This window comes from Enoplosus armatus, chromosome 18, assembly GCF_043641665.1.
Source record: "Enoplosus armatus isolate fEnoArm2 chromosome 18, fEnoArm2.hap1, whole genome shotgun sequence".
NCBI classification, from domain to species: Eukaryota; Metazoa; Chordata; class Actinopteri; order Centrarchiformes; family Enoplosidae; genus Enoplosus; species Enoplosus armatus.
This window is the reverse complement of record NC_092197.1, coordinates 17,087,538-17,100,158: the sequence shown is the minus strand read 5'-3', so window position 1 is coordinate 17,100,158 and position 12,621 is coordinate 17,087,538. Positions and strand designations below refer to the sequence as shown.

Here is a 12,621-nt window from a genome sequence, read left to right as displayed (position 1 = left end):
TCACTGGGCATCTGAGACCACATGTGATGGGAGGCTTGGAAGCGTGCTGGTCCAAAGGCGAACAAAACGCAGCCTCATTTCCTGTCCAGTGGAGCTCTCATTCATCTTAGCGTTGATGTCCAGGAACTGGTGTCCAGTGCTGGTAAATTCAGGCCAGGTCACAGGCGCCTTCAGGTTGCCTTTGTTGGGATCTCTGTCAAACCAAGTAGTAGAAGAAACACTTGTAAAAGCGTTCGTCAGTTTTGTAGTAAAGTGTTGTAAAATAATCCTCAAGCTGTTAGAATTTCACAATGTTGCACGTGCATGTAAAGTGTGTTTTACCCAGTTCTGGCGAAGTTAGTCCAGTAGGCAATCATATAGCCAGACAGGTTTCTTTGTCTGTCCCCGTAAGCCTTTGGTGTGGTGAAGGGTTTGCCAAACACGTACTGCAGGTCATCAGCGTGGTCGGCTCCCACCCAGTCATGGTAGGGTTTGCCTGGTCCAGCCATTAAACTGGGCTCAGACAGCAGGTAGGAGTAGGTACGGCCAGAACTGTTGAAGACCACCACAGTGTGTTTAGGCTGCATTGCTATTGTCAACAAGCTGATGATGCCAGTCTCAAACTTTGCCCTTAACTTCCAAAGGCATAAAGGAAAACCAATCTTGTTTTATTTTATGATGAGTAAAACTAGTTTTGGTTGTATCATGCATTGTGCGTTCAGAGCTGGCAAAGGTTCAAGAGCACGTTTGTACAACAGAAGCTCAAAGAATATAAGTTGTTCAATGAAAGTCTGCAGGTTTTATCTTTAAAATAGTAACTCAAGGATAGCTGAAGGCAAAAGAATCAAGCAGTTGGCCTCACGTGGCGTGAGCAGCATGCAGGTAAATAGCTGTCTGTGTGGGGACCAGGAAGAGGTAGTCAGTCCCGATGTCCACAGCAGTTCTCTTAATGGTGTCCTGGCTGGGTGTTGATCCCCAGCTGGACGAGTATTCAGCGAAGGCAGTCTCAAAACCAGCTTGCCCCTTCTCTTTGGTGTAAGCAGCGAGAAGCCTCTTTACATCTTCTCTGCAGTGGATGGGGAAGAGAGCTCTGTTAGTGAAAGGACTCTGCAACAATGCTGTCTTTGGCCCTCGAATTGCTTCTCGTGCTTTCTTGGTTTAACCTTCAAAGCTGTAAAGGCCCACAGAACAAAATGCCTTACACAGGAGTCTCTTCGGTCTTGTTACCAAGGGAAGGAATGTCATTTGAGGTGAAGAGGTGTCCATCCATGTCATTAACCCCTGTGAGGTAGTCAATTTCTGCAGCGTTGTGGAACAAGTTGCCTGGCTGATCAGGGAGGAAGTCTCCATCAACAACAGGACTCAGAAGCAGGTTTTTCGCACCGGGATCTGAGATATATTGAATCAGAATTATTGAGGTGGCATCCAATAGCAAGCACATATTTATATGGTATTGTTAGTTTGCATGTAAAGCATGTTTTAGCTCAGTTTTGAGAACCACAATGAATTACAATTACTATGAATTGTAGGATTATGACCAAAGGCCACAAGAGGCACCTTGGCATGATCAATTTCACAACATCATTTGTGAACATTGTAGTAGTTTGATCTTTGGATGTATTGTCCCATTGACAGAAAATAATGCTCACAATCTGGGGAGCCTTGTGCGATGCGGGGAACAGCCATGGTGAGAGTCGTAGCATCAGTTGATTTCAGACAGGCCACCATCCTGTCGTCAGTGGGGCAGCCGGCCTGCTCAGCAACCTGAGCACATGGTGATAAAGCTTGTTTTAAGCTGAACAGAAGAATGCCTTTCTAATGTATATAGGCTAATGCTATATTCCATTATTGGAATTTACTTTTAGGGAGTTACTCTGCAAAGAATATACATTTTACCTCTTTAAAGTCATTCTGGCTGACTGTAATTAGGTTACCAACTGTTAAACTGCAGTGGCACCCCCTAAGCTCCACAGAGGCAGAGAGACGTAAGTGTTTCAGCCCACCATGTCAGTGAATGATGGTGGAAAAAGCTGCTACAGTTAAGGACAACAATAAACACAACATTGTACATATAACTGTACACAGAAGTCAGGTTTAAATGAACAAAGGTTTCCTTCAGAGCTTCTTAGGTAATGCAAGCCACCTACTTTACTACTATACGCACAGCAGTTTATGTATGAGCGTGTGTGCTAAAGCCAACACTCTTGAGAAAGACAGATTATTGATTAACTGATAACAACTAGCACGTTTCACAGACAAATTGGCATAGGACAAACACTTTTATTGGCACTGATATTTGGTATAAATGCCAGTGAATGAGTGCTCTATCTGGACTCTTTAATTGGTTGGTCTCTTGCACACAGGTCACAATGGCATCGCTAGCAAGTTAATCAATCTATTTAGATACAGAGTTGATGGTAAAGACATTCACTGCATGTCAATATATATATAACTTAAATATAGAACGTATGTAACATACTGATGATTCAATATATCAGCAGACATTTTGATTGTTAAATATCTAAATTCCTAATTCCTCAACACAAGCAGACTTTATTAGTCTGTACCTTTACAATCTACTGGAGGATTATGGCCTTAACATTCTCATAATTTCATGAGGAAGTTGAGCAGTTGTTTAAAAATTAGGATTTAAATCCTATTATTAATATAAATTATCATGTAAATTTAAAATGAGGACTTCTTTTGAGACAGCGGCGTCCATCTCCATGATATCTGACAATGACATACCTGCTCTGCAACCTTGTGTGGGTTCCTGTTCAGAGCCCAGGGGCAGAAGGCTACACCGCTCTGGGAGATGGCTCTCTTGAACAGCCCTTTGTTGTGGGGGGAGAGAGTCTGTGTAGCAATACATACATAGAATATAAAATTATTACTTGCAGTTGTGTTTATTAGCACGAGTAGTAGCAGTGTAGTAAAAGGCACATGTGTTGTTGTGAAGGCAAGTTTTATTAGGAATACTTTGTAAGAGGTTCATAAATTAGTAAAAGATTTAGTAATGCTTTAACACATATTATTCTGGAGGAACACTGAACCCTCATTTCTAACCATTAATAAAGCCATTAGTATCAACTTACAAAGCCCTTTTGGCATTTTTACTAAAGCCTCTCACCTGGAAGCTGACACTAGCTCCACCTGCAGACTCTCCAAAGATGGTGATGTTGTCAGGGTCTCCTCCAAACGAACGGATGTTCCTGTGCACCCAGGCGATGGCGGCGTGCTGGTCCCACAGACCATAGTTTCCTGGTTGTGGTGACACATTTTGAGTCAAAAGCACATTAACACAGCCAACAAGTCTGCTGACACAGACTGGTTTTAAATACTACCCCATTTTATTCCAGTAGCTGACTGTAAAGAATGTCGTCAGATAGGAGGCAGGAGAACTGGCAAATGTACAGGATTTCTCCTATTACAGCCAATTCGACTGCCCTTACCAGGTAAGCGAGAGTCCCCAGTACTGAGGAAGCCCAGGGTTCCCACGCGGTATCCCACCGACACCACAACAACATTGCCCTTGTCTGCAATTTCCTGACCGCTGTACAAATAGTTGTTGAGAAAATTTGGCCCCATAGAACCACCAACCATGAAGCCTCCTCCATAGAACCAAATCATGACCGGGAGATTTGATGACACTTGGGGTGAAAAAGAGATGCCATTTTTTAGTTTTTAAATTTTTATTTTACATCTACTGTATCAATGATTGTACCATTAATGTGTAGAAACACAAAAGAGCTACCATGTCGGCCTTGAGGAACCCAGATGTTGAGGTAGAGGCAGTCTTCACTGCCAAAACTTGAAGTCTGGAGCATGCTGATCTGGAGACATCTCTTAGCAAACTTTGTTGCCTTCAGTATGCCTGGGGATGGAAATAACACTGCTTGTTTCTTCTTCAAGGGATTATTTTGCAGCATACAAATAATGCATTCGAATGTTCAGCTTCAAATGTTTGGTCAGATTTGAACGCACCATCCCAGCCAGGGTGAGGTTTGGGTTTCTCAAATGTTCCAGGCTTGGCAGCGAAGGGGATTCCTTTGAAAACATCCACGGAGCGGAAAAGACCGAGTGGGATATTTTGTCCCTGAACGCCACCCCCCTCTGTTTGTACCACGCCCAGCTAGAGACACAGTCAAACAAGAGCTTTCACCTTCAATGATCATGTATTATTATGATATTGTAAAAAAGATATGTATGTATGACACATATACCTATAATCTTTTAACCTATTTTTTTCCCTGGTGTATATACAGTGTTAATGAAAGTGTACATAAATATTGTAATTTGTAGATGCGCGCTACAATTAAACCGTAAATGTGTGTTTGAGCAGCGGCTGTTCAATTTCCAGCTGATCATTTGCAATCACAGAAAGTTGACAGGGATGAAGTAAAGTCATCACCATGTAACAATTATCACATCCCTGCAGTAACATAACAAAAATTCCCCGCCAAATTAGTCCGACGTCTTCAAATCACAGATTAATGACTGCAGATCTTGTATGCTCTTGATTGGCATGTTTCTTAAAGACTTACAGAGGCTGCTGAGGCCGTTCCCAGAGACAGGGCAACAGCAAACAGGATCTTCAACTTCTCCATGGCTGTCCAGAAACCAGCGAATGCCTCTCCAGGTACTTATGTTCCCGAGACCCCACTGCAAGAGAATAAATGGTGAATAGATGTTTACTCGGGTTATATAACCTTCAAACCCATACTGTCACCCAGTGGTCAAGCTGACCACGATTTGACCTCCTCACCTGTGATGGGAAACAGCCTGGTGTAAACCGAGCCAACTGCCAATCAATGTGTCATGTGGTATGTTTCACAAAACACATAGAGAATAATCAGGTGTTAATGGTCTTATATTATTATTATTTTCATATTTTTTTGCAGATCCTTATACATTTTAACTTCTCTTGGCAACTAAAGTCGAACTTAAGTCTCACAGATACTCAGATGCACTGATCCTGTCTGTATTTATTTACTGTCTGTAGATAAATATTTTACGAGGCTATAAGAACGTTGTCTTCTTCTTTGATATTAGGTGTAAAATGTTAGGCAAACATGTACGCATGCTGAACAAACATTAACACATGGAAGAGAGAAAGCCCAGCAGTCCTAATGAAGCCAATGCTGCTGTTGACTCGCAGAAACAGGTGGATTGATTCTCAGATTAGCAAAGAACACGCGGTTTGAGATAAGATAAAACCTGCGACATGTATTTGACCTTCAGTATGTTGTTCATGCTAGAGATCAAGAGAAGCCAAATTCTTCACTAACCTTCCTGCCACAACAGATGCGCACAAACGCTGTTCTGTCCACAGATATTATAAACTCTGAAAGACAATGTACAAAATATTACAGGAGCATTTGAAAGGGAAGCAATGATCAGGGTTATATTTGAACTTCATGCAGAGCTATCGAACTACTGAACACACTACATGCAGTAGTGTTATATAGGAAGAAATTCAAATATAATACAAAATATAATAAAAGAATAAATATTACACCTGACTCTGTATCGTCACATGCTCAGTATTAAAGGATTCAGAATGGCAACCAATAACATTGATTGGGACATCCCTGAGTTTGGTCACCTTGATGATGTATGTGTATAACTCTGTTGTTGTAGTTTTTTTTTTTTTATTCAACTACATTTTGCACATTTGTACACCTCTGTCATATAGACCTCTGTAAGTAACATGCACAGCCAACTTCAGTGATACTGTTGTACAACTGTAGAGTCGAAAAGCAGGTTGCGGTCAAGTGTTCTAAATCAGTGATGCCCAACCAGGGGTACTTGGCCTGGGGGGTGGGCCCACCTCTGCAGTTGCCAGGGGGATGTGAAGATTGCAAAGTAGCTCAACTAATTTGAAGTAATAGAAATTATGATTTGATTAAAAGAATATTTCCACATATTAAGTAATTAAAGAAATGGTTGCAATAAATAGCTAAAGTAATGACTAAACAGTTGAAATGGCCACAAACCACATGCAGCTTGCCATCGTTAGCCATAGCCCTGTCACCTAGGTCGAAGAGGCAGTCTTCATTTGATCTTCTCGATTGTCTCAGTTATGCCTTGGGTTAATTAAACACAGCCTCTCCTTGTTCCTTTGGCATGTCCGTGTCATTACAGTGATAATAACCTCTGAAAGCCCTGTTTAAAACTCTTTGTGTATTGATACAGCAAAATAATGGTGAAGCGGCTAAGCATGTAATTTCCGATATGGAAATAGTTGCCTCTGCCTCATCTTATTTTCCTATATTATGGCACCCGTTGACGTGTATTTAATAAGCAAATTGCCTTAAAATCAACAGTCTTCATATAAACTAGGCTGTATGCTGGCTAACACAGATGGACTGGTAGCAAAATGGCTACGCAGTCTGAATGTCAAGCTAACAAAATACATCGATATGATATTTTTTTTATTGACTGTTTAGTTTATTTTGTATTAGGAAGTTAGGAACACACACTTCTGCACCACTGATAATGTACTGTACATTAAAAAAGCTCAATACCAAAATATTATTTAGCAGTAGCATCTGTTATCATACCTGAGCCAAAAACAAACTCACAAAAAAACAAAACTCAGTCCACACATGAAAGGTGAATCGGTTTAGCACTACGTATTGTAAATTTAAGGAGGCACACACGAGATAAAACCAAGAAAATACCATATGTATTCATCATCCATTTATTTTTTCATGAACCAATACTGATTTGATACTGAAGGCGCAGAGCACTGCAGGTGCACATGTGATTGCACAAGCACTTTATTCTGAGATGTTTATGGGAAGGTTGGGCAGGACGCTGGTCCAGAAATGCACGTAACGCATTCTCATCTTCTGTTTCACATAGTTCTTGTTCATCTTAGAATTGATCTCCAGGAACTGGTGTCCAGTGCTGGTGAATCTAGGCCAGGTAGCTGGCACGCTCAGCTCTCCTTTGTTGGGGTCTCTGTGGACACAACCAGAAAAAAGGGCAACAGCTGAATTGGTGAATTGAATTTAGTTTTCTATTTCAGTGTCTGATTCAGGTTTGCTTAATTGATCTGTGATGCTTCCTATGTCTTGTGTCTGCAGAATTATACCCAGTTCTGGCGAAGTTGGTCCAGTAGGCGATCATGTAGCCGGAGACGTCGCGGTGGCGAGGCCAGTACCCCAGTGGTGTGGTGAAAGGCTTTCCGAACACGTACTGCAGGTCATCAGCGTGGTCGGCTCCCATCCAGCTGGGGTAGGGCCTGGCAACGCCGCCCATACGGTTGGGTTGAGAGAAGAGGTAGGAGTAGGTGCGGCCAGTTCTTTGGTGAGACGAGGAAAAATGAGGGATGTGACAATGACTACACCAAAGAGGAAGGTTCTTATTAAATCTTAGAAAATACAAAATTAGGGCCCATGCAGGTTCTCAAAGTCTGCTTTGCACCTAACCATACAGATGCTTGATACTGCTTTTTGCAATTAACCCACTGAATATAAAAGACAGCAGGGCTTATATCTATGGAAGCTGGAGTGTGCCGTAAGAATAATTATTAACCTTTTCACTGGTAAATTCAGTGGTAAATAGATTGAGGTAAGTAATCAACTTCATTTGTATTTAAATTATACAATCAAATATCTTGAATAAAATAATTAAGAAAATAAAGTTAAACTGCTGCATAAAATGCCTTATTCTTTTAATTAATGCATCATACTGTCACATCGCCATTTCTTTTGTGTACTGCTTTAGTGTTTGGTTTAATTTCATCCACACAGAGGGCTACCTCTCTTTAAAGACAGCCAATGTGCCACACTAAAGATTAAAAACCCACAACGAAATAATAGGAACTTTGTTAAATATATATATATTTCATATATTAGATAATAATAATTACATTTTCCCCCTGTGATGGATTACCCCCAAACAAATTTAAAGCCTCTTAAAATTGATTTTCCTAGCGTACTACAATGGCCACCCAAGCTAAAGAAGCCCTCGTTTTATTCCCCACCTTCTAAAGCAAAGGTGCAGAACGAAAGAGCTTATGAATGAACTGACAGTGACATCCGTATATCAAGATCTCATTCTCACGTGGCGTTGGCAGCATGAAGGTAGAGGGCAGCCTGAGTAGGAACTAGGAAGATGTAGTCTGTTCCAATCTCCACAATGGTTTTCTTGATGGTCTCCTTACTGGGATTTGATCCCCAGGTCGAGGTGTATGTGGAGTAGGCGTTGTCCACACCAGTCTTGCCCTTGTCCTTAGTGTACGCAGCCAGGAGCCTCTTCACATCCTCGCTGCAATATGGAAGAGAAGGTTAGAAAAGTAGCTCTGATAAAACACCTGTCTGCCAGGGAAATTGTTAATACCCGCACCCTTCTCAGAAAAAGCACAGTATGTTGCTCTAGGTAGATCCGTTGCAGAACTGTCAATGTTTCACACTGTGATCAAATGGCTCGCACTCACATAGGGGTGTCCACCAGTGGGGAGTTGATGGAGGGGACATCTAAACCAGTGAAGAGGTGTCCGTCCATGTCGTTGATTCCAGCGATGTAGTCGATCTCAGCCGCATTGTGGAACAAGTTCTGAGGCTCATCCGGCAGGAAGTCACCGTCGATCACAGGAGACAGGACCAAGTTGTTTACAACGGGGTCTGACAGAGGCAGATACATTAAGACACTTGCTATATACAGTACTGTGTGTACCTTTTCTAAATAACTGGCATTCTAATTTACCATTCCTGCACCACTTGTGCCACTTTATTTTCTGTAATTTATGCTTCATATACATGCATAAAACTAAACTCTTAATGTGAAAGCCCCAATCTCAAAGTTGCTAGTTTGAATAAAATCAGAGCCATTATTTACAGTTTGTGTAGCAGTTGAAATTTGACTCTGTGGCAGCACTGCACATGTTGGTGGTCAGTGAGCCATCGGGTGCAGTCTTTGCTGTGTGTTCAAGTACAAGTTTTAGAAGACATTAGGCAAGGTCAGCTTGGTTTATCAGGCAACACCCAGGGCCACCCAAGTCTATCTCAAAATTTAAATGAAATTGCAGAAAATGGGCAAAACAGAACGGTGGCACTGATTCTCCAGTCGGGTGCCATTAAACTGTTGCAGAAGAAGAGGGCGCAACAAGATTACTTTTTCGTGTCTCCATTGGAGCGGAGGCTTCACTGGATGTTTAAGTCACATGCTTTATCTACATCCTGACTTATTCACTTAGTCTGTTTCCATGACACTTTGTCATACTTTGCTTTTATCGATACATCAACTTTTCCACCTCAGCTAAGCATTTTTCCAAATGCGCATAAAAACAGGTGGATGGAAGTGCACTAAGTGGCTGCGTTGCCTACCGTCACACACTGGAAACGCCATACAGAGAGGCGAAGTAGTTAAGGTACAGTAGCAGAGATTGCTGATCTGGGGAGCGAATGTGGTGAAATTGCTTCATTTCTGGCAGGTGTTGACAATGTAAACTAGGCTATGTTGGGTGTAATCCTTACAATCGGCTGAGCTGGACAGACTGAGAGTGCCAGCCAACGTTAGCATTGCTGGATCAGTCATCTTCAAGCAGGCAGCCATGGTATGATCGGTGGGGCAGCTGACCTTCACAGCAACCTGGGGAGAGGGTTTCAAATCATCTTAAATTGTTTCTCAGCCCTGAAGTTGTATGTACACCTTTAAGTGACGGTTAATAATTCAAAAATAGAAGTGTTAAAAGCTCCATAGAAGAAACAAAACATCAGAGAAGCTGTTATGTACCTCCTCAGCGAACCTGCGGGGGTTCCTGTTGACCCCCCAGGGGCAAACGGCGACGCCGCTCTGGGAGATGGCTCTCTTGAACAGACCTTTGTTGTGGGGAGTGAGTGTCTATAGGCAGACAGACAGAAAGCATAAGAGATTTACTACGTTACATTCATATTTACAAGAGTTAAAACACCCAGAGAAAAACCTCTCACCTGGAAGCTGACACTAGCTCCGCCTGCAGACTCTCCAAAGATGGTGATGTTGTCAGGGTCTCCTCCAAACGAACGGATGTTCCTGTGCACCCAGGCGATGGCGGCTTGCTGGTCCCACAGACCATAGTTTCCTGACGAAGATCAAACTTTTCACTCAATCACGGCGGGAATTACTCCTTTAATTAAACATCTCTTCCAGTTACTGTTGTGAAAAAACAAAGTGGCACCTACCAGGTAAGCTAGAGTCTCCAGTGCTCAGGAAGCCCAGAGTCCCCACACGGTATCCCAGCGTCACCACAATAACATTTCCTCTGTCTGCAATCTCCTGCCCGCTATACAGATAGTTTTCCAGGAAGTTAGCACCCATCGAGCCTCCAGCCAGGAATCCTCCTCCGTAGATCCAGACCATGACTGGCATGTCAACGGACACTGGAGAGCAAAGAGAATTGGAGCCAGTTGTTTTGTAGATCTAACATGGATGACACCCTGGATGTGGACTTCTCACAGTCTTTACCTGAGCGGCCTTGAGGAACCCAGATGTTGAGGTAAAGACAGTCCTCGCTGCCTCTGGTGTCAGTCATGATAAGGTTCAACTGCATGCATCTCTTCCTGAACTCAGTGGCCTTCAGAACACCTGATGAGAGTGTAAGAGCGGTGTAAGTGTAAGTGTAAGCCTTTGATGCCTTTAGCTGGTGCTCATTTACCTCTACAGCTGGAAGATAAGACCTTGTCAATTCAATAAAAGTTAAAACAGAAGGGGTGGCAGAATTGGCCGCTGGGAGTCATGGCTATGATCGCTAAAGGAGCATACATATCTTTGTTCTGTGAATTATAGCTTGTAGTTATTGGTCTATATGTAAAATCCAGTAGGTGAGACGTTCAGTCAGTCTACCCACCGTCCCAGCCAGGGTGACGCTTTGGTTTCTCAAATCTTCCAGGGATGTCGGCAAAGGGAACCCCCTTGAAGACGTCCATGTGACGGCGGAACCCAAGACGAATGTTTTTGCCCTGCACCATACCTCCCTCTGTGTACACCACACCGAGCTACACATATTAAGCACAAAGAAATGCAACAATTCATAAGGCAGTCCACCCATTTTTTTTAATACATAGAACTATTTCAATGGAATTGAAACACAGCAATTTAAAGAATGCTGTAATACAAATAAATAGGTTAGAAATATGTTGTGACACAGACATATGAAGGCTTGTGTTCCAATACAATACAATCAGTGATTGATGGCTAGAACAGTGGCTGAGGACTATTTTATGGATAATGAACTGAGAACATGAACACATTGGGATACACTACAATAAACTTTTTGTGACACTTACAGAAGTCGCAGAGACCGTCTCCAGAAACACAGCAACAGCTACCAAAATCCCCAGCTTCGCCATCACGCCCATACTGTGAGAACTGGGTTGATTGTCGGCCAGGCTTTTATAAAGGAGACCCGTCCCCTAAACAACATCTGACCAGTGTGCAGTCAGTGGGCCTGCTTTTCTCACTGTTACATAACACAACCACCTCGTGTCCACAGCACTTTCCTCAATACTTGGACATGGATGACCAAATTCAGCCAAAAGGCCACAGGAAGTCAAATACCCACTTGATAAAAACCTCAAAGATTCCATTTGTCCTTGGACATCCACCAAACCAGGGTCATATGAACCATTTACCCGTCGCTTCATTTTACTCGCCTGCTCATAAGGTGGAATGTAAAATCGTAATATAACATAATATCACCTGCTTGGGAACATGATTGGAAACGTGAATACATTTACCTGAAAACACCGTCATTAAAGACAACTCCAGACAAGACTGAGATGACACGTTTCAATGAAGCCTTCTTTCTCTGTGACATATGTAATCTGAAGTTTGATTTGCTGGCCTTTGTGTGGCTGTATTTACTCATCACAAATGAAGAACTAGCTGAACCACCTCCACCCCGTATGAAACTGCCAACATGCAAACTGACTAATGTCTTGAACTCGTGTGAGGACGGCCATGAAGATGGACTAATCCCGTCCACGGAGACAAATAGTCAATGTGACTGTTGAAAGTTTGCTCTGCATCCAAAATGTTGTTTTCAAAGCTGTTATTGGGACTGTACAGTAGGGTCGTTTTTCCGTTGATGAAAGCCAAAGTTCTCGTGTTGGGCTTTCATTTAGCCTTTTTCTTTTGGAAGTTTGGACATATTTGATGCTGCACAGACGTGTCTTGGCCTTCATAGGAAAGGTCTTGTGTGACTAATCTTTGAGAAGTGATTTTTAGCTTCCAACTTTTGCAGTTGGGCGTCGGGAAGGCAACCTCTGCTGAGTTGACACAGCTGTCCCACTGGACTCAAAGTCACACTGCTGTATCTAAAAGTGAGTCCATGTTTGGTGTAACACCTAGTAGTTAACGCTGCAAAGCTGGGCTGTAAATACCTTCACCAGAGCAATGAGAACAATTTCAGCATTATGAGCACCTCTCCAAAATGTTACCTATCTAATGTACTATGGTCAGTGAGTGTGTATACATCTGCCCAATAACTTACACACCGGCCTCTCAAAACTCCAAAAGCACTTTTCTCTGATAAAGCATGTTCCCTTACGTTTGGAGAATATGATTTGCAGCCCGGGGCATCTCTGTAGCACCACAATGCTGGTGACGCATTTTATCTTCATCAATAAATTGCAGCTCCTGCAATTTGGACAT

General features: G+C 42.5%; 2 protein-coding genes across 2 annotated transcripts; both read right to left on the bottom strand.

The window, feature by feature from the left end:
- On the bottom strand, positions 1 to 4,586 carry LOC139301063 (bile salt-activated lipase-like). The gene is made up of 11 exons (XM_070924339.1): positions 4,524 to 4,586; positions 3,964 to 4,111; positions 3,734 to 3,853; positions 3,432 to 3,629; positions 3,110 to 3,240; positions 2,728 to 2,835; positions 1,629 to 1,743; positions 1,182 to 1,368; positions 842 to 1,045; positions 322 to 531; positions 1 to 193 (listed from the first exon to the last, which is right to left on the bottom strand). The coding sequence occupies exons 1-11, from the start codon at positions 4,584 to 4,586 to the stop codon at positions 1 to 3; spliced, it is 1,677 nt and encodes a 558-aa protein (XP_070780440.1).
- A 2,175-nt stretch (positions 4,587 to 6,761) lies between these two features.
- On the bottom strand, positions 6,762 to 11,342 carry cel.2 (carboxyl ester lipase, tandem duplicate 2). Its single transcript, XM_070924322.1, has 11 exons — positions 11,256 to 11,342; positions 10,817 to 10,964; positions 10,435 to 10,554; positions 10,152 to 10,349; positions 9,921 to 10,051; positions 9,724 to 9,831; positions 9,465 to 9,579; positions 8,426 to 8,612; positions 8,053 to 8,256; positions 7,079 to 7,288; positions 6,762 to 6,945 (listed from the first exon to the last, which is right to left on the bottom strand). The coding sequence occupies exons 1-11, from the start codon at positions 11,325 to 11,327 to the stop codon at positions 6,762 to 6,764; spliced, it is 1,677 nt and encodes a 558-aa protein (XP_070780423.1). The 5' UTR covers positions 11,328 to 11,342.
- Positions 11,343 to 12,621: the final 1,279 nt, after the last annotated feature.